Source organism: Pocillopora damicornis, chromosome 11, assembly GCF_964200805.1.
Source record: "Pocillopora damicornis chromosome 11, jaPocDami1.2, whole genome shotgun sequence".
NCBI classification, from domain to species: Eukaryota; Metazoa; Cnidaria; class Anthozoa; order Scleractinia; family Pocilloporidae; genus Pocillopora; species Pocillopora damicornis.
In genome coordinates this window covers 2,862,001-2,887,364 of record NC_142680.1, presented here as the reverse complement: position 1 = coordinate 2,887,364, position 25,364 = coordinate 2,862,001, and the positions used below count along the sequence as shown (strand labels likewise).

Here is a 25,364-nt window from a genome sequence, read left to right as displayed (position 1 = left end):
GGAAAGTTTTGGTAGCGTGATCTAAGATGCTAAAACACTCAGCAGAACAAAGAGTGCGACATTGTGTAGGATTATGCAGATGTTTGAAAATGTGACAGGTCCTATCACTGACCAAGTGCTCATGCACACATGTGGATAAATGCCGAGAGGTTTTACTGACATAGCAGGCATTACAGCTTGCACATTAAAACTTGTGAACCATACACGTACATAGCTCACGAGGGATAGGGTCTTTCATACCAAACATATGACCTATTTTAAAAGATGAAAAAAACCAACTTAATACCTATGCTGTTACAATAACGCCTGGCAAAGTGGCGAACCCTTTTTTGTGTGACAACAGAAAAAGGGCCAATGTAAGGTGATTCGAAATAAAAAGTTGGTGTAGTGTCTGAAACGGAAACCGGAGGATTGCACTCATTACAGGTTAGCGTGAGGTACTTATTGACAACCCTTTCAACTAGATGGACTGTAAAAAGATTCTTTTTAAGGATTTCAGTAAGTTTCTTGATACCTTAGTGGAAACCCAACCATGTACTGTTGATCTTGTAGGTTCTATCAACAAGAGTGCGAGTGAGACCCAGTTTATAAGGATGAGGTATAAAGCTAAAATGATTGGTCAAAAGGCTCGTGAAGGTTTTCTTACGGTAAACACTTGTGACAAGAAAATGGTGTCATTGTTAATTAAAACATCTAGGGATGGTATTTTATGATCTATTTCCTTTTCCTTAGTGAACCTAATGTTAGGGTGCCTGGAGTTTATGTAATTGAAAAATAATAGAGCATCATTTTCTGAATGGAATAAACAAAATGTATCTTCAACATAACGGCGATAAAACAATACCTCTGAGCCCTGCCAATTTTCCAACCATAACTTTTCATGATGTCCCATGAAGAGATTAATAAGAACAGGAACGAGAGGGAAGCCCATTGCTAAACTCTCCTTGTAATTGCATACATTGTTCTGTCATTATTATTTGTTTTGTCCAATCAGCATGTTATTAAAAAGTGTCATTTATTTTTTATACATAATTATTTTAACAGCTGTAAAACAAAACCAGTGTACATATAGCCAATTGTTTTGCAGGAGTAGTGGAGTATGAATCTTAGTAGTTCCAATTTACAATATACAACCTTGCCACTTTATAAACTTATTGTTAGTTGTTGCAAATTCAACCTTTTGGCCAAACTTCAGAACTAGACTTTTAACTGGGTAAATTAGTATGATCAACCGAGTCGATGACATAAATTAGCCGCTTTAAAGAGTTTGAAAGCTGATGTTTCGAATGTTAGACCTTTGTCAGAGCTCTTTAGAAAGCGGCATGGCTGATTTTCCAATTTGATCGGTAATTTAAGTGCTTGCACTACCCACACAGCATGCAATATGTACTGCTACAATACATGTTGACGTTATAATTAGTATAGGTAATCACATGATTTTGAGTGCAATTTGGAATAAATAAGCACGAGTAAATTTTTTCAAAGACTAACAAAATTGCATAAACTCGTAGGGCGAGTGCAGTTTGTGGTCTTTGAAAAAATTTACAAGTGCTTATTTATTCCAAATTGCACAAGAAAAATCATGTGATTACATATTAACAATATACATGAAAAAGTGCAAGATAGCTTACCATAATTATGCAGAGGCAAAACGCTCACATCAAGGGCAAAAAATAATTTGTTCAAACCCTGCATTCGGTCAAAACAACCGCGTACGATCAAAACAATAGTATACAATGACATTTTCACATCTTAAGGCCACAAAAAAGTTCAAAGTCTGGCTTAACAGTTCAAGGAATTGTTCAGTCTGGTTTGTTACTTCTTGGCACTGAATTAACCCTCTTCTGTATTGAATTACCTGAAAACTGCGTTTATCTAAACCAATCAGAATTTAGTAGTTTTTTGATGTATCTTATTACAGAAATTATGGCTCAGTAAATACATTCATTCATATTCATTACAATATTAACAATTGAAAGTTAATTAATTTCATCCTGTAAAAGTTAATCTGGTCTGCTGATGGTGGGAGAGCAATACAGGAAGATAGCACAGGCCTTTGAATAATCCATAAAACGCAACACACACAAAAAAAAAAACACCTGATGAGAATTCATGTTTATACAAGTTTTTGCTGCCAATAAAATTCCATTCTCAAATGCATGGATTATGCAAATGTAATAATTTATATTATTTGAAGACAATCATATAATTTGCAAATAATGGGGGAAAAAGGAAAGAAAAGTTCCAAAACATTAGAAAACTGTACAAGTTTAAAATTAGCCGGAGGTGAGATAAAGCGATTATAGCAATTGCAAAATACTCATCCCCTCAGTTGTTAGTTCAGTTTTTTAATCTAATCTTCCTTCTACAGTTAGCTTAAAGAAATTAACCCAATGGCAGTATGCTCTAGCTGTATAATACAAATTGATGTAATAAATTACAACAAAAATTATCATCAAGTAGATGATTATGTTTTAAATGCTTCTATTATATTAGTTGTCATAGACTGATGAACAGAATTTCAAGGTTCTTAATTCCTTTTTCATTCTAGAACAATTCTTTTTGATCTGCTGACAAATTTGAATAGTTGCAGTAATTAAATAATGTATGTGTCTTTCCTTTCAAGACTCCATATTCATCAATAGTTGTTGTCTGAAAAAAATTCCTCATTTACTTTTCCTTCTATTAATCCACTCTCAGGAACTAACGTTGTGGCATTTCCAAATCTAGCAGAAGAAGAAAGAAATGTTAGCACACTGAGAGTCACCAGGTTTTTAAATGTTATGCTTTAAGAGTGCAATGGGGAATAATGGGAAGACTTCCCAGTGCAACTATTAGAACCTTGCATACTGGCTAAACAATTGATTAGGACATTGAAGCACAGACATTTTTGAGACATGAGTGGTTGCTTGAAATTGAAGAATGAGAAGATAGAAAACATCAGTTACATCGAGCATTTTTTATATTTTACTCCAAATGTTAAAGACTAGAAATTTAAGAGTTTAACTGGCACAGAGTGTAAAAAGCTGATATTAAGTTCCACAGAGTAAGAAGGTTAAAAGGTTGATTGGTTGATGTAATACATAGCAGAAGTATAAGCATATTTTATTTACAATCACTATACGCATCTCAAAATTATCTGTGCTCCATACCCAACCTGTCAATCATCCGTTAAGCTGTCAATTACCAAAGGTTTGTTGCCAGAAGTCTTTGATTCTTGGTTTAATAAAGATTTAAGTACCTATACAGATACTTATTTCCTCATAGGTAATGAAAATAATCCAAAATACTATTATCAGGTGGTCAGTAGCTAAAACTGCCTTGTATTATATAGGGTCACCAATGATTTTGAAACTTGCAATGGTGAACACTTCTTATACATTTACCTTCAATTAACAGAAGGGAGGACTTTTGCTGATGAGCACCAACATTTAACAGATCTCCTGTGCTTGTTTCCAGTGAAGGATTGAAATAGGCTCCCTTACAATCAGTGTTGTCATCAGGCTTTGAGGATGATGGACTCTCCTCTGTGTTGACCTCAGAAGAATCATATGGGGAAGGTCCAATCAGGGAGAGCAATACGGGTAGATAGCACAGGCCATGGAATAATCCATAAAATACAACACAAAAAAACACCTGATGATTAATAAGAATAGTCCATTTTACAGTTGAGTGTTTGGTTGCCAAGCCTTTGAACAGGAGGCTAAGGGTGACCTTGTTATGATACAAACATTGCTGCTTTTCAAATGTAAATGACTTTGTTATCATACTAACTAGATACTGGTCTCCCTCCCAACATAGTCAACTTCAGCCTCACTTCAAATCAAAGGCTTGGCAAGTAAGTATACAATTGTAAAATGGCAAATTGGTGAATTTAAGTTTGACTACTGTGGCCTATGAAACTTACACAACCTTTTCAGCCATCAGATGCAAACGGAAACCAACTGTGACTTGGTCGCTAGCATTCATTTTGTTGCGTAAGAAAGTTTGTTCTTTTTTGCTCCAAGCCATCATTGATTACTTTTGATCTTTTTTAAGCTCTGATTACGAGATTCAGTCGAAAAGCGCTCTAATTGAAAGTTACTACTTTGATTTCTTACCTTAAAGAAAGTCAGTGTCGCATAAGAATTGGAATACACCAGAAGGCCAACAGCTATGTATGTACTAAAGCCACCATTCCAAACTGCAGGCCCCATGTCACGTAGGGTGGTCAGCGCTCGTTCTTAAAGAAAATAATATTAGGAAAAAAGTTCTCAAAAATTACTGTTCGATGGACTAAGTCAGAGCCAACATTATTTTATAGGCATTAGACTTCAGGTAGCACAATATTGGCTAAACCTATAGAAGACATGGGACACGGAAAAGTCGTTAATCAAGGTTCTTGCAGGATTTTCTTGTAGTGTCTAGAGTTTGAGACATGTAATATTTTTATTATAGTGAGAAGTTATCACTTTTTTCGACAAGATTGTGGCTCACATGTGACCTAAGACACTTCTGCCTCCCTCTTTGGCTGTCATGATTTGAGTGGCAAAACGAGACAAAATTAACACTTCCTCTATCAGTTTAAAGTTACGCTCACAATTAACCAAAGTGAACTAACCGACCAAGATACTGACCCAATTTTTTTAACAAAAAAATTTCACTGATGCTGTGGTTTAACCGTTTAACTGCTAAGATCTGATTCTTAATTCTCCGCTTTAGCTGCAACACATTTCCTTGTAATTTAGTGAAGAGAAATTGGTGTTAGTTGGTAAGTTTGAGTATTCTCATCACTTGTTTCCTGGATAATACAGGAAGAAGAAACATGTTAACCACTTTCGAAAGTTAAAGGGTAAAGGTAAAGAATCCGATCCTACAAACGCACAGACCAACGCGTCGACCAATATCGGTCGACTGTCGACCGACGCGTTGGTCGACACGTTGGCCTTAAAACGTACAAGATGCGTCGGTGGTGTGTCAGTGGTGTGTCGGTGACTTTGTTTGGGCGTTATTTATCTAAAGCAGTACTTAACCTTGCTTTTCCACATTTAAATGTAATGTCTTTACCTTTACCTTTTGGATCTGTTTTTCTCAACTTACCTTTTCGTGTACCAGATGTTATCATGAAAGTGTGTCCAATGTGGGATGAGTAATCCACAGACAATCCAACGGCCAACACAAGGAACATGGTAGTCACAATATCAATTGTCAGACCCCAGAAATGGATTGTTCCCATTATTCCAACCTGTTTTTGAAAAGTAATGTTAAATGGCCAAAGTGTTTTAAGTCCATTATGGTAACAGAAAATAGTCATAGTTAGCCTCTAACAGGTAACTGAGTGTAAAAACTGAGTTGGAAACGTAAATTGGCCAAAAGAGTTTAAAGGCTGACATTTCGAGCGTTAGTCAGAGCAATTGGTTGACCTCTCAGAAACTTGTTCGACAAACAAAATAAAATTTCTCGAATTCCTCTTAGTAACCACTTGTTTCAATAGAAATTAAGAATTTTCGTCATTTTATTAATACCATTTTAAGTACCTTTGTTACCCTCACTATCAAAGTCATCATCATTATTATCATTGTCAATAACAAAATCAACTTCTGCTACTACAACCACTACTGCTTGTTGTATATCTACAGCTAAATATAATGACAATGTTGCAACATCATTAACAAGACAATTTTACAACTCACCAATGTAAATCCAACACAGGAAAAGACTAAAAAGCATGTCCTCAAGCTTGATAACACAACAGGAGTAGCCACCAATACTGTTAAAAGTGCCAGGCCCATGTTTCGGTAAAGCTCCGTTGAAATAATCTAAATAAATGAAAACAAATCACTCTGCTTATACACTTAACTATTGGCACGCAAGTTTACACAGCGATATACACCTGCAGTTTTTCAGGAGTACAAGATGATTTAAAAATGAATTTCAAATCAACATACGGTGTTGCCATGAAAATTAATGAAGCATTTGCCGTATAATTTAATAACAATGTCAACCATGGCTTTCCTGATATACAAAGGACTATTCATGATATGGAAGTGATAAGTCAGTTTGACCGCCTACTTGTGTTCACGAACCTAGCCAAAAGAATTGAAGAAGTCACGTTTTGAGAAAATGTTAAACCCAAACTGTCGTGAGTCTTAACTGAATCTTATCATAATTAAATATATGGATAAATGTTTGAGCAGAAAGTACCCCAACCCCTGCTATTGTATGTTCGCTGAACTGGAGAAGAGATTGTGGTTCATTCAACACAAAAAAAGGGGAAAAACTGGGAGTTGCTGAGGCTGGTATTCAAAGTTTCTTTTTATGTACGGTCTGCTTGATGAAGGTGTCACTGTATGTGCAAAACACTCAGCCAAAAAGGTGTACCTTATTTGTTTCACTTGTAAAGTAATATGGTGAAAACGGAAATCCAAGGCTGTCATTTGGAAACACGGTTTTAATCTTGTCTCGTAAATTCTCCATTGCTTTCACTTCTTCTCGCGTTGAGTCCAAGTTTTTATGCCTCAAGCGTATCTGAGATGCCTATTGTGAGAGCATTTATGTGAATAATGGATAACATCCTCCTGGCTGAGAGGATGTAAAATCAACTGTAGCTGAGAGCAACGTGATAAAATGAAAATAAATGAAAATATTTATATAGCGTCAAATCCACTTATTTTCCACGGCGCCTTACATTAAAGATTATTAAAAAGCTAAAAAAAATGGAAAGCGAAAAAATATATAGCAACAAACTAAGTCAAAAATTCTAAGATAATTTAACACATCTATCATAAAAAAATTTTAAAATAGTTATAAGCTTGTTTAAAAAGATACGTTTTTAAATGACTTTTAAAACTAGGCATTTGAGAATTGAGAAACGCGATATATAATCCATAATAAAACATATTCTTTCCCCTCATATGCAAATTTTGACAAAGCAATCGCACTTGATGTGTGCGACAATCTGCGAGAACAATTTACAAAGGAGATGATACCACAACTTATTCACTGTATATGATGAGCTGAATTACGCTCGCGTTTTGATTTGTTCTTACTTATGATCTATTGGAGAACGGATGCATAGATGACGTCATCACTGCTTGCATCTTGCTTCTTTCTTATAAAAAAGCAAACCAATTCCATGTCGCTGTGGGTCCATTGAGAAATAAGTCACAGAAGATGTTAAAAATGAGGTAAGACCATTAGTAACACTCGGCTGTGCCACGTGTGCTACATTTTTGTTCTCACCACATTTTGTTATCATCTGTGAGCTATAAGTGAACAGACGTATAACAACATTGGTTAAGTATTACCAGAATCTGTAGTGGAAGCTGACCAGTCCCATTTTTTGTCCTGATATCACTCTGATAACTGAGACCAGAAGTACGAAGGAACTCGCCCAGCCATGGATAAAAACATGTCTCGTTGGTGATCCTCCCTTGAAAGATAAAAACAGAGATTTCACATAAGACTTCTTTTACACTGTGACAAAACACATCTGTCAACAAGAATGTAAACTGAAAGTATCTGCTCAAAGTCCTGTTACAAATTAATCAAAACTATGACATAATTCAAGAAAAAAACCGGCCGTCAGTTATGCGTTTTCCGAGAAAAACAACAGTTAACTTGGTAAAATGCGCAACAAGTGCGCACATGATGCGTATTGTCCAATAACATAGGCATGACGTGTACACTCCCCTATTTGTGTTCAGATGGGGTTGGTGATAACCAAGAGAATATAAACTGTTAATAATCTCTTGAAATGACCAATCACGTTCGAAAATCTTGCTATAATTTTAATTTTTTTTATAATAAATTTTTTCTATCTGTGGCTCATAGTAAATGGCTGTTATCTGTTTAGGAAAGTTTCATTTCCTCTGATTACTTGGATCATTCTTTAACTTTCAATATGTCATATGCTTACTTTTCTGGATAAACTTTCCTGGTTTCTTGTCAATAGCCCAGCTAACAAAGTCTTCATACCAGCTGTTTATAGAACTAGAAACTATATATTTTTTGTCACTGACTGCAATTTCGTAGACCCTGTGAAGTTTATCTTGTTCTTTAAAGTAATCGAACTTTCCTGAGGAAAGAAATGGTTAACAGATCCACATAATGCGCTTCTGTACTAGTCCTGTTCATGAAATTAAAGTTAGCAGTCAAATCCATAGGAAAATCATGAAATGAAAACTGATGTTTGTAACTGCTGTTTCTGAAGTCCAATTGCGAAACTAAAAACCTCTTCTGGCGGGAACGGCTTTTTCAAATAAAATAAACGCAAAATGGGATAACGTGATTCCCAACTCACAAAGTTTTTTTCTTACTTGCGACCATGTTTAAGCTAAGAAAAACTTGATCTAACATCAAGGCAAATGTAGCAGATCATAATAAGAAACACTTTACTGTACTGTTCTCTTGGAATTTTTTTAAGAGAAAATAGAAGTAAATTTTTAAAAACCCCTTGCTAAGCGTACCTGTATATATCTTCACCGGGGCCCCGTTCACTGGAAAATACTGCAACGTGAGAACAAAAAATTTTGCGATTATTCCAATTGAAAACAATGATCGGAAAGAATTGCTTGAAAACATTCCAAAACTCTCAAAAGACAAACCTCGAGACCAATTTTCAATTACAAAGTTAACTAAAGGAAGGAAATATGTAGGAAGTGAACAAAGGAAGAAAAAAAAACATGTTGAGACAACATTTAACTTTGAGCTAAACGTAGTTCACACCTCCTAATTATCTTAAACATGCCTACCTCCTCCCGCACCTCTCCTACTCCCCTCATCAAATGTTGAAATGGGTGAACACACATTATAAGCTTAGCCCGTGTAGCCGTACCCTCTCCCCTCCTAAGGTGAACAGAAGCGATTCTTTTTAAGCAAATGAAGATCATCGCAGTATATACTCAACTTAAGCAGTTGAGAAATAAGGCCTGAAAAAGATTCAGGCCTGAACGGGAATCGAACCCATGACCTCTGCGATACCGGTGCAGCGCTCTAACCAACTGAGCTATCAAGCCAACTGGGAGCTGGTCAATTGTGAGTTCGTTATATACCCGTAGATGGAGAAGGTGTGATAAGAATACATGAAAGTCATATATTTGTACTGCGGAAAATACATTTTAAGCAAATGAAGATCATCGCAGTATATACTCAACTTAAGCAACTTAATATTTCTCAACTGCTTAAGTTGAGTATATACTGCGATGATCTTCATTTGCTTAAAATGTATTTTCCGCTGTACAAATATATGACTTTCATGTATTCTTATCACACCTTCTCCATCTACGGGTATATAACGAACTCACAATTGACCAGCTCCCAGTTGGCTTGATAGCTCAGTTGGTTAGAGCGCTGCACCGGTATCGCAGAGGTCATGGGTTCGATTCCCGTTCAGGCCTGAATCTTTTTCAGGCCTTATTTCTCAACTGCTTAAGTTGAGTATATACTGCGATGATCTTCATTTGCTTAAAATGTATTTTCCGCAGTACAAATATATGACTTTCATGTATTCTTATCAGAAGCGATTCTGTTTCACCTTTCGGGGCAGGGTACAGCTACACGTAGGCTCTGTAAGCTAAGCAACGCTGATTTTAAGGCAGGGGAACTGAGGTTTCCCAAATAATGTGATACAGAGGGGAGAAAAGTAATGACAGAAAATGTAGAGACAGTTTTATCCAAGATTGCGAGTTTACCTTCCTGTTGGTAAACGTATACTTGTAGGACATAGAGTCAGGAGGCAAAAAGCGGTTCTGATCGAAGGACAGCTTTAGCATAATTGCTCCATAGAGGTTAAAACCAAACAGGGCTCCTGTTATGATGATCACAATAACCTTCCCAGGAAGAGACAGCATAGCTGCTCCAATCTTGTCCATGCTCGTTTTAAGAAAATCTTTTTTTGCAAGGGAGCTCTCTTGATAGTTATCTGGTAGCGTTATGCAACAGCAGCAAAAGCCATCCCTTTTTTTCTTTTGCCTGTATCAACAAGAAAACAAGAATAGTTTTTAGTCAGTTCTGGATGAAATGTTTGAGCCCAAGGGAGGTACTAAGAATGTATTTCAACAAAATAAAAGAGAGAGAAGAGGACGATGGCACAAGAAACCAAAGTCTAGGTATCCCTAATTTGACCGATAGTCCATCGGTCTACAGTGCTGTTAATGCAGAGCTTACGAATGTACAGTGTTTTCTGGACCGGTGTCACAAGCGGAGATACATATCTAGGGCGGTTAACTTCTATTATCTATTAGAAAATCAGGATAGGAAAATATTCGACAAGGTAAAACATCAAGAGAGACATCCTCTGAGAAACCTGATACGTAAACTGAAGGCCACAGAGTACAATCCAAGACACAAATCTAGTCACGGGCCAAAATTAAACACGGATCGAGAGAAGAACTCCTATTTTAATCGCCTAATTTTTAAATATGACCTAGCTTTGTAACTGGTATTTTGTTAATATTTAAAAATAATGAGCTTTGTAGTTAGCACGTACAATGTAACTTAGTTCTAAATTGGAAGTTTTGAGATATGTATTAATACAAGAATATTATAAAGGTAATTCAGACCCAAAAAAAAGTAGCAAATTGCCGAAAAGCGGATAAGGTAAAGATGAAAGCATGATTAATTCTACGTTTTGCGTATGATTGATTAAAATGATTGCATATTTTTTCTTGACCAAATAACAAGCATTGTTGCTCCTTATATATGACATGAATGTTGGTTGTTCCTTAACGATTACGCAAGGATGATCAGCTCAAAAGTTACTCTCTTGGGAAGAGCACCTTGTAAGTGATACAGTAATAATTTGCAATTCGAAAAAAGCGAAGAAGCTCATCCAAATGTTCGGAAGGCAAATGTACAGGTTCCGGTTGTTCTGAGATTGGATATAGCTACCCACTGGATAAATCTCTACCCGGTGGACAACGTAGTGCGTTCTGCTATCACTTATCCAACGAATAACTCGTTATCCGGTGATTTTGCTATCACTAATTCACCGGATAGCGATTTATCCGTTGGATAGCGTTGTCCGCTCCTTTATCAGGATAACTTGGCCCAGATTTTTAAATGGTGAAGTTAAACTACTTTATTTACGGGGCTTGTTTCAACGTTAGCAAATCTGATTTCACTAACTTAACGTGAGAGATAACAATTACGACCAGAATGTTACCTGCGCGCGTCGATCGCCAATAACGCTGTGAACAAAGTAGCTTGAAGGATGAAGCCTGCCAAAACACCTATTGTAATACATACAAAAGTTACAAACGGTATGGGTCAATATTTTCGAGTCACATTGAGCAAAATATCTCTAGGATGTTGAGGTATACGTCATCTTACTCTTTTTATGAAGGGCTAAAGGTTCTTAAAAATTAAAAGGTGAAAACATTAGTAGTTCCAGGTAGCCATTTGACCTGCTTTCAGGTATGGAAAGTTAAAAAGAGTGTGATGATCTCTTGACGTACATGTTCACTAAGTAATAAAAGGTGCTGGTGTAGGATCTTACTTATTTAACTGGTCGATTCCTTATCCAATCCCCTGAGTATGGGTAAAATAACTTACCTATTGCCGCATAAATACAGAACGATCTCAGTGCTGGTAAAATCTGCAGTAATGTAACAAAATCACGGTCATGTGCGACTTTGAAACATGGAGGTTTAAAAGACTAGAAGAAAAGGTGCGGACATTGCAAAAGTAAAAAATACAATGGATTACGAAAACCAACGGTAGAAGTTCGCTCAATCTCTTTTTAAAGTAGAACCTGGAGAAATTTCATTCCGCACATTCATTAGCTTGTTGAATTGTGATTTAGAACATATGAGAGGCTTTTAAAAAAGTCGACTGATAAGGAGAAGAGTATCGTGTCATTTTCCCTTGGCATTTACGTCCCTCCCAACCCATCCCCCTCCTGGAGGAGCGTTGAATTACATCCCTTAAAATAGCTGGAAAGGAGACCAGGAAAAACCAGACCAATTAAAACTACAAATATCTTGAATACATTTTAGTACAAACCGTAGTTGATCCTATCAGAAAGGCAAGAAAATCCGTCAAAGTTGTGATGGTGATTGAGCATCCCTGAAACAAGACAGCGACATAGTATGGCTGAATTGATGCAATCATGCGCAACTCGGCACTGATTGAATTAGGAACTGCTTCCTGACTCTACGTAACGCACAGTTTTTATCTTTTTTATCTCATTTTTCGATACCTTTTTTTTTTATTCGCGTGCCCTGATTGTTTGAAAGAAGAGTGCGCCAAGTCTGTTGATCACTCGTCCGCGACTCGTAATTTACAAACTTTCCTCTCATCATTCCACTCAGGCCATTATACCGTAAACCAATAGAAAGTGTACATTACTACTCAAAAAATTTGTTGCAGGATTTCAACCTCTTACAACTTACAGCATGTTTCAGAGCAAGTCCAATTCGTTCTTGTATCGGTTGAGTCTGACATATTTCTGGTGCCAAGTTGCTCCAAGCTTGAACGATCACAAACATGTCATCCACTCCAATACCTGCGAACAAACATTCTAACCTTTTCATTCCTAATATCTCAATATCAATTGTATTCAATGTCTCCCGTCCACTTCCTATCATTTAAGCTCACCCATTGAGTTGATACTTTTCGTTTCTCGAATCACTTTTTTGCTTGAAAATGTACAGATATCGTTAGGGTAAATTCCTTTTTTTTTCACTCTTGGGAGTGAAAAGGCCTAAAGAAATACTTCACTAACATAATTTTATATGAATTAAACCATTGAGAAACGAAGAGAAATTCATGCAGCTTGAGATTTTGTTGCTCTTCACCCATATCTTTTTTTAACTAACCATCAGTGTTGAGCTCACCATCAAAATTGATCATTGTATATCCACATGACACCGTTCACATTTAGCTACACTTACCAAGTAAAAGGAAAGGTAATGTAGAATGAATTGGACCGTAGAAAATTCCACATGCACTTGCTATTCCAAATGACACACCGATGGATAAACCAACGCAAAGAACCCCAAATATCGCCAGCCAAACCTTTATGTAGGTTATAAGAAAATGAATTGAAGATTGTTTTAGAGATTCCATCGTATTGGAGACCCTATTAAGAGGATGTTAGCTTTCTTTTGAACTACAAAATTGGCTAAGGGGCCTAAAAAGCTTTCCTCCGAATGTTGCCTCGTTTTCACACAGCGGCAAATAATTTTCTAATTGAATTCACTTTCTTTTACACTGCTCCATTAAAAATCTTGAATCATTAGACCCCTGAGATTGGTTGGCATCTAATTTCTCCCTACAATATCATCCTTGAATCACACTTTGACATCGTGAGACTTAAGGAAATGATCACCAATTCAAGAAGCTCTTGTTTGTTTAACAAACTCTCCTTGTCAGCACCTTAGGAAATGTATAGAGAACAGTATGGAGAATATGCATACTGATGTTAGGGTTGAAAGAGTTAATTATCCTTATCATCAATTTGGGTACCCCGTCCAGAGGATCTAACCGGATTTGTACCATATTTAAAGCGTGCCTAAGATGAGAGACAGAAATCAGAGGATGAAACACTTACCTTGGTATTCATGCGACTGAAATTTCCCAACATTACAGAAACATAAAAAATAACAAGGATGTATCCACAAGAAAGCAGAACAATGTCGTCTTGTATACTTTTGTCTGCATCTTCTCTATATCTACAAGGCACGAGAAGAGGAGAGTCCTACAGAGTGTTATTAAAGCCTCATATACGGTCTGATAGAAAATACCACACAGGTGAATAGAGCTTTTCACGCGTTCTGATTGGTTGGCTCCAAAGTGATCAGCCAGCGGTAATCACCTTTGAGCGACCGAAAGGACATTATAATCGCGCTTCACGAGTTAAAATTCGACCACGTTTTGGTATATTGAAAGGAGGAATTTAATTGATAACTTATGATGTACCAGGCAACAGGGAAAACTTACAACTTTTGACAACAAGTTTGAAAAAAATCATACCTAACTTCTGTCATGTAGTAAAGCTTCGCATTAGTTGTTTTAGTCGTGTCCATCAGTTTATTGAACTCTTTTTCCCATTTCTCGACCACCTTATCCTCCTGTAAAGAAATATTTCGACTTTATCACACCTTTTGTTGTTCATTTAAAGAAAGTATAGATATGCCAGTGTGAGTAGTTTGACTGATAGGGTGGACCTACACCAGTTCCTTTACACCACTTACAGAACGTAATGTTTGTGAAAATGTTTCATTTATTAGTAGAACGTGGATGTTTATGCAAAACTCGATAATGTTCGGCAATTGGCCCAAATGTTTCTAGGTTATTTTCATGGACTTTAATTGAGTCTTGTGCAAATGAGAGTACCCAGGAGCTGATCCATGTCAAATTCTGTAGACGCTTGTCTGTTAAGGTTAATGCTATCGAATGTTACTGTGCATACTAAAATCGTTAATGATTCTACTTTTGTCTAAATGAATGATCTTTAGTGTAAATGAGAATAGTGCCGCGCTGTTGATTAAACTATTCGCACAAATGAAGGTATATTTTCTGCTGATGAACAGCAAAAGGTTTAATCTTTAATTACCTGTTCTTGTAATTTAAGGGGATAAAAGTTAAATCAACAGGGGTACGAGTCTAACGTAAAATAATGGTTATGCGTTTTGTAATGACTTAAGTACGTCTGTATTTCTCACCACTCATAACAAAGAAGTGTAAAGTAACCCACCAAACGTCCTTCCTTTGCATTTAGTTTTGGATTGAATTTGATTCCAAACAAAAGAGATGTAGCTTCTGCAGCAACCACGTGTCCTGTCGAGTTCCTCTTGATTCCCCCAATGCACTTTGATAAATCAAACTTTTTTCTGGTCATTGGACTACAAAATTACGAAGAAAAAAAAAGAGAAAGAGAGAAAAACTCTTTAAAAGAAAACTTCACACTTGAAAAATATATAAGCATGAACAAAGTAGTTCTAAAATCGCAATATCGACTGAAATCTACGTTTCGGTATGAAAAATCTCACTTTTTTCCAAATTTTCCCTAATAGCGAATTATTCTTTTCAGTGACTGCGATGTTCAACAAACTGTTGATAGTTATTAAATCGCAAATTGCCTTTAAATATCGACATTAATTATTGGCTCATCACTCAACAGTATGAGGTTGATCATGATAATTTGTGAACATGCTTGCAATCACAGAGACTTGGCTAAATGCAAATGATGATGCAGTAAGAAATGAGTTGTGTCCTACAAGTTACAAGCTTTGCGACCATCCACGCACTGATCGCATTGGTGGCGGAACAGCTCTTCTTCACCGAGACTCACTTCATGCGAAAAAGATAACTGCTGACGAGAGAGAATCTTTTGAGTTTTCTGAGTTGACTGTTCTCCGCGTCATCATACTCTATCAACCACCTTATTCAATGTGCACAAGGTTCCCATCAGCACATTCTTTTCGGAGCTCGCTGATTATTTAGAGTCTGTAGTATTGTGCCAGGAACAACTCTTAATATCTGGGGATTCTAACATTCATTTGGATAATGCAGTGGACACTGACGCCATAAAACCGATCGATTTACTGGAGTCATATGGACTTCAACAGCATGTTACAAGTCCTACTCGTAAACACGACCACACCAATGACTTGATCATCACACGTCAATCTGATCAGTTACTTGGGAATACACCGCGTATTGTTCATCCGCCATGATAGGCCACCAATTTTAATGCGGAAAGTTTTCCACCGAAAATTGCAATCAGTCAGCGTGGTCTCTTTGAATACGGACTTGGCTACTTCTGAGTTGTGCCTGATGATTCACAGGAACTTGTTTCAGCTTATAACAATACCCTCACGGCTGTTTTAGACAAGCACGCGCCGTTAATGACAAGAACGATCGTTCAGAGACCTCGTGTTCCATGGTTCAGTCAGGAGATCACGGAGGCGAAGCGTCAACGAAGGAGGGCTGTAAAGAGGTGGAGGAAATCTCGATTGACTCCGATCTTGCTTTTTTCAAAGCAGAACGTAATTTTATTACCCGTCTTATGAACAAGGCTCGGAGGGAGTTTTACAGAAGTTTTATAGACAAATACAGCGGTGATCAAAAGAAACTACTCCGCGCATGTCAGCTCTTATTGAACCGCACAATAGATGATGGCCTCACACCTAATCTGGACAGTGGAACATTCTCTAACGACTTGGGGGAATACTTTGTTCAGAAGGTCGATACGATCCGCACGCAGCTTGACACCGAGCAGCAGACTGATTCACTTCCAGAAGATGGTACTCCACCTGCTGTTCTTGATGACATTGTGCTATCATTCCCTACTTTTATGATGCTATCAGTTTGAGATGTTCAACAGCTTATCCACAACGCATCCCTTTAATCCTTCTCTCTTGACCCTATGCCATCCATACCGGTTAGCAAATGTGAGGATCTCCACCCAGTTCTCACAAAAATCATCAACAACTCCATGACAGGACGGATAATGCATGCACTGTAAGTACCTCCCGTTGTTCCATACAAAGCCTTAGAAAAGTTTTCTAAGGCTTTGTATGGGACAACGGGAGGTACTTACAGTCCACGCGTTTTTCCGTCCTGTCATGTTGCAGTTCGGGCTTTTTCCTAACATTTGGAAAAAGGCTCTAGTTTTTCCATTGTTAAAGAATCACTAGAATCATTAATCATCGTTTTTAGAATTTTAGACTTATTATTTTTTCTAACAAATTATTGGTACGATTTTTAAATAGGACTTTAAGAATTGATTAGTTATTTTTCTTGAATTGGAATAATTATAAAAGGGATTTTAGGATTTTGTTGAGTCAATATAATGCGCAGATGAAAATTTCTTTTCCTGGATTGATATTTGCGCAATACAAATCAATAAATACTATTATTATTATATTATAACGACAATAATGATAATTAAGAGATGATAAAGATGGAGCGCTTTTCGATGAGTGTCGTGAAACCAAAACCAAGTAATCACTGCAGCCATTCAGAAGAAAGTAAAATACTATTAAGAGCCAATGAGAACTCAAAGTGAAACCAACCAAACTGCCTAAAGCGCGGGAAAACACGGGTGACCAGTGCAAGTCGTACTGGTTTTAGCTTTGCACCTGATTGGTTGAGAGAGTGGTTGGAGTTTTGTGGACCAATCACAGAGTAAAGAAGAGCAAAACCAAAGCAATTCCGGATTACTTTCGACACTCAATTGAAAAGTACCACATCATGATAACAACAATAACAACAATAATAACAGTACTGGTAAAAAAGTATTTGAACTCTGCTCATTTCACGTATTGGTCAGCACAAGGCGTAATTCTGTGTCTAAAATCAAGTTTGGTAAAGTCAGGCCCACTCACCTTTGAGGTGAATGAAAACTTTCTTAATCGCCATAGAAATAAAGACGTGTATGACATAAAGACTTGTATTTATTTTATATTCACCTTATGATAACTTTTTGGTTTATCTTTTCCAAAATGTCTTCTCTTGTGAGACGGTTTATTATGGCTTCGTCAAAAGACCAGAGCTCCAACAAACCACTTTTTAAACAAATTGGGCCAATTCTGAAACATTTCAAACAATGTCAGTACCCCGTTAAATTTGTCTTTTCTTTACGTTTTTGATCTGAGGTGGAAGACCTCAGACTAGCGACAGGCAAACAGTGTCTGGGGAGAAACCGACGAAATACCAAGGGGTAACCCTACGATGCCTTATGCCTCCCCCTCACCCCCCCCCCTTCCTAAAAGTTCGGCATTTTTACCTTGCATCCTCTACCTACCTGAAACATATATTCTCCCAGGAATATTTAGTCTTTTGATCAATTTTTGTTCCCCTCTCATAGACCATTAAAGCCTGTAAAAAAAAGCAATGAAATAAAAAAGGAAAATTTGTGATACTTTCAAAATGTTTATGATGTCTTACGTGGCTGAAGGCCTCTCAAAAGTCCAACCCTACGTCCTCGTCGTGAGAGGTGGAAACAGGTAATGCTGGCTAACAGGGCTCTGGTGAAGCTGCATAGGCCAATCCCCCGTGCAGTGGATGTAATGGATTACAGAATCATTGATCAATTTCAACTTAACCATCGACTTGGGGAATAGGGGGTCGTCACACAGACAGCATATGACGCAGCGTTTGAACCCGATGGAGGACGGAAGTGGTTAATGGCCTATGCTCCAACCGGAGCTAAGGGAATATATATACGTGGCTGAAGGTTTTTTTGTAGGCTTCACAGTTTGTTTGCGATAAGAGATGAGTAGTGAAGCCGGAAGGGGAACATAACTATCTTCCGTCCCAAGCCTCTCGTGGTTTCACCGCTTAATTGTCATAGCGCAGACAAAATTGCCAGCTACGCAGGTTATATCTATGATGTGTACGACAAAGCTTTCTTCGAGGAGATTCAAAGGATTACTGTATCCTCTCATACATTCAAATTTATCCACGCCATTTGACTTCACCATGACTTGGGCAGTGCAGACATCTTCTGTCGAGGAATTCTCCGCCTAATTTGCAGTGGTCGACAATGACTGATTACTTACCTCTTTCATAACCTCGGGGGTAAGGACATTATCGGCCACAAGAAGCACACTAGACACTCTCATCTGTGCCGGGAAGTTCTTTTGTATCCATAATTTGTGTCTTTGGACGGTCGAATCTTGTGGCGTCCAAAGCTTATCTACTCTATTCTCCTTTGTAAATTTGAGAACACCTAAGAGGCACACTCCGCAAGTAGCTAATGAAATAAAAATGGTGATCCATGGACTGCCGCCGACTACTTTCCCCAATCTGAATATGCAAGCACATATCACATATCATATATCACGCATAACACATCAACAAGTACGACTATCGAGTTCATTTGAACATGTCAAGTCTGGTAAGACGTTAAATTGCACAACCAGCACCCCTGGCTAGGGAAGTCGGATTATGTAAAGTGCTCCACACAAATGGACATCTTGAATTTAAACGATCTAATCATCTGCAATGATCAGTTAGAATCACGACTTTTCAGCCAGCCCGTATAAATAGTTTTGATGATACGCTTATGTCATAATGCCAGATTACCAGGGAAAAAAGATTACGCCCATATCGTGGGTCAAAGTTTAAATATGACTCAGTGCGGTTTGGGCCCAACTCAGACTCATTTTAACCCTCGCCTTGCGGCTCAGACTAAAGTGAGTCTGAGTCGGGCCCAAAACATATTTAAACTCTATTGTTCTGTTTCACTATGAGTACTATTCTATCCCACCCATGCCTGGTGATCCCAGTTCCTGTGATTGAAAGTAAAATTGAAGTCACTCACCTATAAAAACATTTTTCTAGAGATGAGGTGATAAAGTTGCTCGCCACTCTCGGGCCTTTACAAAGTAACTCCAAGTCACGTTTCCAACGTGGCTCCACCGAAACCGTGTCTATTTCCATCACTGAAAATCGTGTTACAAAACAGATAGGGTAAATTGGTTTGAGCCGTGGGTGAACCTTCTTTAGGTCGAGGATTTATTTTCGTGGATCGCAAGTGTTAAATTTGAGCATATCACAATATGTTCCTCTTGTCTCTTTCAATCTTGCCTATTGATTTTTTTAGAAAAACGAGCAGGGCGATATCATAGACTTAACCCTTCCAAAACTCCCATTAGCGACCAAGAAAGAACTTCTCCTTTCAATATTAATACAATATCAAGAAGACAAGTGATGAGAATAAAGAAAATTTTCAATTTGGGTATTATAAATTGATCCAATACCAAATTCTCCCAATTGCATGACAGACAGTAGGGAGAATTACTAATGAGATCTGGGAGTGCGTTAACCCAAAAGCCAAGTTCCTTTTCCATACGTTTGGCCATCCCCAGTTTAAAGTGAAATTAAATAACGAAATATCCAGAAACGCCATCTCGTGAGTAAAATTTTTTTGCTAACGTTAGTTCAGATTCTTTAATTGATGTGGAAGCATGTAATCAAGACTTCGTTTTCGATAGGAATCTTTAAAGGAATTTCCTCTTTACGCTTACCTGTATCCAGGCCTTTTCCCTTTGCAGCCAGGCTACCCTGAACTCAACCGATTGGGTGGTTTTTTTCATTTATTTTTCGTTTTCATTTATTTGTTCATTATTTCTTACTTTATGTATTTCTTTTTGTTGCGCGATCGACTGTCCCGCTTTTACGAGGGAGGATTATTGGAAACCAAATAATTTATGGAAATGGTCTTTTGACCTGCTGCTCCTCACTTGAGAAACGAAACCAAAAAGAAACTTTCGATTATAAGTGGCATCCTGTTACCAAGTTGGATGATTTGTCCATACAGTTACATTGAGAGACGATAAAGAGAAATTGATGTGAAAACGTCCAACCATATTTTGGAACGGTCTGACAAGAAAATTCTCACCGGTCGTGGCACGAACAGTCTGCCAGTGAAAATTATTCATGCACGACTTAGAATACAATCAATTTCAATCAATTTTCAAAACTTTTGTTTGTAAAATAAGCAATTATGGTACTAATGTGGAATGGAATTCAAGAAAGAAACCGATGAACCAGATGTGGCGTTTACAGTTTCGAATGTAAAGAAAAATCCGGCTGACAACTTGGTTTCGATAAACGGTAAATATAGATAATATGCTTCCTCATGTTACGTGGAATGCACATAGCTGTTTAATCTATGAAGCTCATGCTGACATCAAGATGACAGTTTGTTTTCCAGAGTTCGTGCGCGAGTACTCGATCCTACCCTTAGTTTGAAACTTATACTTCCTCGTTCTGAACTTTTGAGATCTTATGTTTTCAGTCACATTTATTTTCGTCATTGAGTCGTTCATAACGGTGCGCACATATCATTTCCCGTCTGTTAAGCAGCTTTATCACAATCATCAAATATCGAGGGAAAAAAAAAAATAGAGAGCTCTGCTTACGCATTTAATGTGCTCTGAAGTTTGAGACTACCGCGGATGCGATTACAGTTACCATATAGATCATGATAAAACATGAAAGGAACTTGATAAACGCAATGAAGACATATCATTTCTAGTCTGTTAAGCAGCTTTATCACGATCTTCAGACATCAAATAAAAAAAAAAAAAATCGACAGCTCTGCTTAAGTCATGAAGGGGGAGATTACCGCGTGGGCGAATGCAATCATCATGGACTTAATGATAAAACAATGAACTCAATGAACGCAACGAAGAGGCAAAACTTAAAACAAAGAGTACAGTAACCCAAGAGCTTATGTTTTGATAAGAGATACTCTGTAGCTCAGTTGTTCGTAATACTGAGGTGTTCAACTAAATCAGTTTCGACGATTTTAGTTAATTTTACGAACGCTTCACGCTTGGAAGACCGTAGACAGACAACTCACTGAACTGAGCAAATTGGTCCCTCGTTGAAGTTCTTGCACTGATCCGTTCAAAAATGTACTTTCTTCGATTTGTTTGCATGTGTATTTCTATCCGAATTTAGCTTATCACAGAAATTGATGAAGTTATCCGTGTTAAGAAGCCCTAAGATTCAACGGAATACAACGACAGCGCGTCGCTTCACTTACTGTTCTCTTGCAAACATTTCTTTGCCCTGAAGAAATCCGTCGACCTTTTCCATGAACACTCAAATATAGCACACATGTTGAAGAGTTTAGGGTCCGATTTGTGATGCGAAAAAAAAAGATCCGAGCTTGTTTCAACTTGAACTTTCTTTTGAAAGCCAGAGTAAATAAATCTGACTTAATGGATCAAACAGTCGCCAGAGCATCCATCAAATATGATCGCTACCGTGTTATAATTTGCAAAGAAAGGAATATTTTGGTCAAACATTTTATATGAGCTTGTTGGAGGGTTATGCGCTGGTTTTTTTTAAAGACATGCAGAGACTATGGCAAAGAAAAGTTTGGTCGCGTGACAGGCCGCAAGGGGTTTAAGGAAGTTTTTGTACTTTTGGAGGTATGCCGCTAGGCTTTTTTTCGCCTAAATATTCGCAGAAATGGAGTCCACTCTTGTGTTCAATTAATAATTTTGTCCCTTGCCAGCCTTTCCGAAGACATTCAAGCTTTTTAGCTCTCATTACGATTGTTCTAAGATGTCAATTATTATGTAATAAGTCTCAAAATAGAAATCGTTTTAAATCAGCGGCAAAATTACTTTAGACATTCATGTGTTATCGTCGATGTCTCTAAAAGAATATTGGCTATATCATGCAGACATCTAAATTCAGACTTACCTTGTTTCTTAAACCCGCCAAGATTGTTGCAGTCACGCTGATATTTTGCGACGTGATACCCTAGCGCTTGCACTTACAGCGTAAGCAGCGAGTCGCCTCTGACCTAAGCTGTCTTATAATCATCATGCCTATGGCGTCTACCAAAAATTAATTCAGACAGACGCGATTAGAGAATGCAAAATATGTCAAATGATCAAAGTTTAAGTTTCACTAATGCTGAAGCGGTTGTCAAATGTGTTCCTGTAGAGATGTTGCGTGTAGTAGCATATCTTTTGGCTCAGGATGTAAAAGACATTTGTTTGATATAAATACGATGAAATTGGAGTATCTCATCTTTTTGTCGAGTTAGAAAAAAAGATGTAACCTGAGATTCTAGCACGGGTCTTCATGCACACATTTTCGTTGGTGACAAACGAGGAAGAACTCATTCTGTCATAGTGTTTTTATGGGAAGTTATTTCTGAAACAGGGAGACAATGTAATTTTGGAACGCATCAAGGAAACGCATCTTTTCCATCAAGGAAAAGATTTCTGTAAGAGGACCATTCCATTCTTACGAAAGCAGCTCTTCACAAAAGTTTTGGGACACAAAAATTGTTTTATATGAAATAAACGCGTTCCTTTGGAGAGGGGATTGGTTACGAAGTTGTCACAACGTGTTGGAGAGAAGGAAAATCAGTTAGATCGTGAGATTGTGAGAGTGGAGAGTTGAAATGGGTCGTAGAAGATCCAAGCGAAAGCCAGCTCCTAAAAGAAGACAGGATCCACTGGACAAACAATTTAACTGTCCCTTTTGTAATCACGAGAAGTCTTGCGAAGTAAGAATGTAAGTTTGGTGCCCAGACAAAACAGGACAATCACCATTGATTGCTGCGCTCAAATTTGGGTTCTTTTGAAGGAATGTTCGCATTTGATTGCGAGTCTCTTTGTAGCTTTGTGTTAATTTTTTTTTCTAGAGAGTAGCTCCTACTGGTATTTGTAGTATTATTTCTACGTGTTGACAGTGAAGTGTGCTAACAAGTTTTAACTGTTTCAACCCGTGGTGTTGAGAGAGGTCTTCACCATAAGATTTCGTGTGTAGATTTTGGGATTTGGAACTTCTGGTTGTAAAATTCAGATGAAAATCTCTGGCATTTTAACAGAGATATCCTAATCTTCCCATTAATTCTGAAAGATTTCCTTCTCTTGTTCCCAGCCAGTGTGTAAAGTTGATTATGTTACAAATGTGTACGTGTGAAAGAAGTTATTTTTGTGTCTTCCATCAGGGATCGGGTTCGTAATACTGGACATATATCCTGTCGGGTTTGTTTAGAAGATTTTCAGACATCTATTACTTGTATCCTTGTTATACATAATTATTTTAACAGCTGTAAAACAAAACCAGTGTAGCCAAGTATTTTACAGGAGTAGTGGAGTGTGAATCTGGTAGTTACAATATACAACCTTGCCACTCTTTAGACTTATTCTTAGTTGTTACAAGTTCAACCTATTGGCCGAACTTCAGAACTAGACTTTTAACTGGGTAATTTAATATTATCAACTGGGTCAATAACATAAATTGGCTACCGTAAAGAGTTTGAAAGCTGATGTTTGAGCATTAGCCTATAGTCAGAGCTCTTGAGAAAGCAGCATATGGGATTTTCCAATTTGATTGGTAAAGATACTATGTACATGTTACTTTGGATGGAGACCCACCTTAAACATGTGCAAAATCATTTTGTGACTCTTTTGTAAAGTTGCATACAGTGGCATCTGTCCTCTCTGAAACTTTAATTTCAGGGTCACAAGTTTGGCCTTGGCTGAAAAAGTACTAATAACCTTGTTTTAAATTTTCCAATTTAAAGAACTACTAAAAACTAAATTCTCCATAAAACATTGCCATGCATAGAGGTAACAACAAGGAGAAAATATCAAACAAGGGGTTATTGTTAAATTCAACACCAACTTCTTTTGAGCTTAACTAATCACAAGAAAAGTATGGCAGACAGTAATGAGAGTTGTTTTTGAGGTCCTGGGACTAGAAAAGATCATCAACCTCTTCTGAAGGGAGACCTCTCATTGGAGGCACTTGTCTCTGTATCTTTTCCCAGTCATCTTCCCCTAAACCAAGATTGTACTAGATTAGTTTTTACATTTTGAAATTATTTGTTTTTCCAGTTTGAAGTGTGACTTCCAATGATTTATAAATCATGAAGAGTGATTTTCCTTAATAGTTTGGAAGATCTTTCAGAGCCAGTGGATGTATACAGTGACTGGATTGATGCCTGTGAAAGTGCCAACCAGTAGACATGTATCATAACTATTTGTGCAATCAAATTGAACTTCTTACATGTCATTCTGTGGTTTGTGAAGTGAAAAGTTGATCGGAGTACAGGAAGAAAGTGGAACTTAATGGATCATAAATGAAGTGGAAAAAGGAGACGTGTCAAGTCATAAGGAGAAAGTTGTCTGAAGATGTGTATTATACTTCAACTGAAACAACTCCATCAAATTAGACATTTCTGTAAATATTGTACAAAGTTCCCAAATTCTTGTAAGTCCTCTTTATAGGAAAATTTCTCTATAACTGATAATACAGTAATATTCAATTTGTTGCTAATAGCAATCTGCAGTTATTCTGTTTTCGTTTTACTACTCTCTTTAACCAGTCTAAAAAACTCACTTCACTATTTTGGTTAATTATAGTAAAAAAAGTGATACCATTCACAATCACATAAATTTTACAATTATGTCTGAGCCTCTTCTTATGGAGAATAAAATGTATTAATTTTGCTTCAAATGGTTTTATGAATCCAGTAGTAATTTTACGTTTTTGGTTTGTTTAGTCTAGTTAAAAAAATTAGAAGGACTTCTAATTCATACCAGGCCTCCTCCAAGCTCTCTTTCAATAAAGGGGATTTTTAAAGTGGGTGATTGAAAAGGATTGTTGGGAGAGAGTGCAAGGGAGAGAAATTTTTCCCTCTTCTACCTTGTTACTTTTTAACTTGTCAGCCTTTTCAGTTGTCTTTACTGACTAACAGTCTGACTCAGTTGAAGCAGATTCAGACCTCTTTCAGCTGATCTTTCCCTCCCCAAGAGTGATTAACAAGCAATATCTCCTTACAATACCCATACATTCTGAACAGAGAAGTATTGAGAAGAAAGAAAACTATCAATAAGAGGATATTGCTTGATCAAATATCAAAATATTAGATCTAGAATCATAAGCAACAA

The 25,364-nt window shown here is 37.3% G+C and overlaps 2 protein-coding genes across 3 annotated transcripts; one reads left to right on the top strand and one right to left on the bottom strand.

The window, feature by feature from the left end:
- Positions 1–996: 996 nt before the first annotated feature.
- LOC113674149 (NPC intracellular cholesterol transporter 1) lies at positions 997–22,494 on the bottom strand. Of its 2 annotated transcripts, none has more exons than XM_089187619.1 (23): positions 22,153–22,494; positions 19,253–19,373; positions 18,489–18,735; positions 17,732–17,805; positions 17,397–17,516; positions 14,678–14,825; positions 13,954–14,051; positions 13,532–13,652; positions 12,873–12,996; positions 12,372–12,484; positions 11,983–12,045; positions 11,533–11,575; positions 11,144–11,210; positions 9,672–9,951; positions 8,448–8,487; positions 7,898–8,056; positions 7,287–7,411; positions 6,361–6,516; positions 5,673–5,798; positions 5,080–5,224; positions 4,101–4,222; positions 3,387–3,636; positions 997–2,726 (listed from the first exon to the last, which is right to left on the bottom strand). In XM_089187619.1, the coding sequence occupies exons 2-23, from the start codon at positions 19,369–19,371 to the stop codon at positions 2,704–2,706; spliced, it is 2,763 nt and encodes a 920-aa protein (XP_089043745.1). In that variant the 5' UTR covers positions 19,372–19,373; positions 22,153–22,494; the 3' UTR covers positions 997–2,703. The 2 variants fall into 2 exon arrangements, with proteins under 2 accessions (XP_089043745.1, XP_089043744.1); XM_089187618.1 differs by lacking the exon at positions 22,153–22,494 and adding an exon at positions 21,485–21,798.
- LOC113674153 (transcription elongation factor 1 homolog) lies at positions 22,389–24,930 on the top strand. The gene is made up of 3 exons (XM_027190626.2): positions 22,389–22,977; positions 23,417–23,487; positions 24,373–24,930. Exons 1-3 carry the CDS (start codon positions 22,865–22,867, stop codon positions 24,435–24,437), a joined length of 249 nt encoding a protein of 82 aa, XP_027046427.1. The 5' UTR covers positions 22,389–22,864; the 3' UTR covers positions 24,438–24,930.
- The last annotated feature ends 434 nt before the right edge of the window (positions 24,931–25,364 follow it).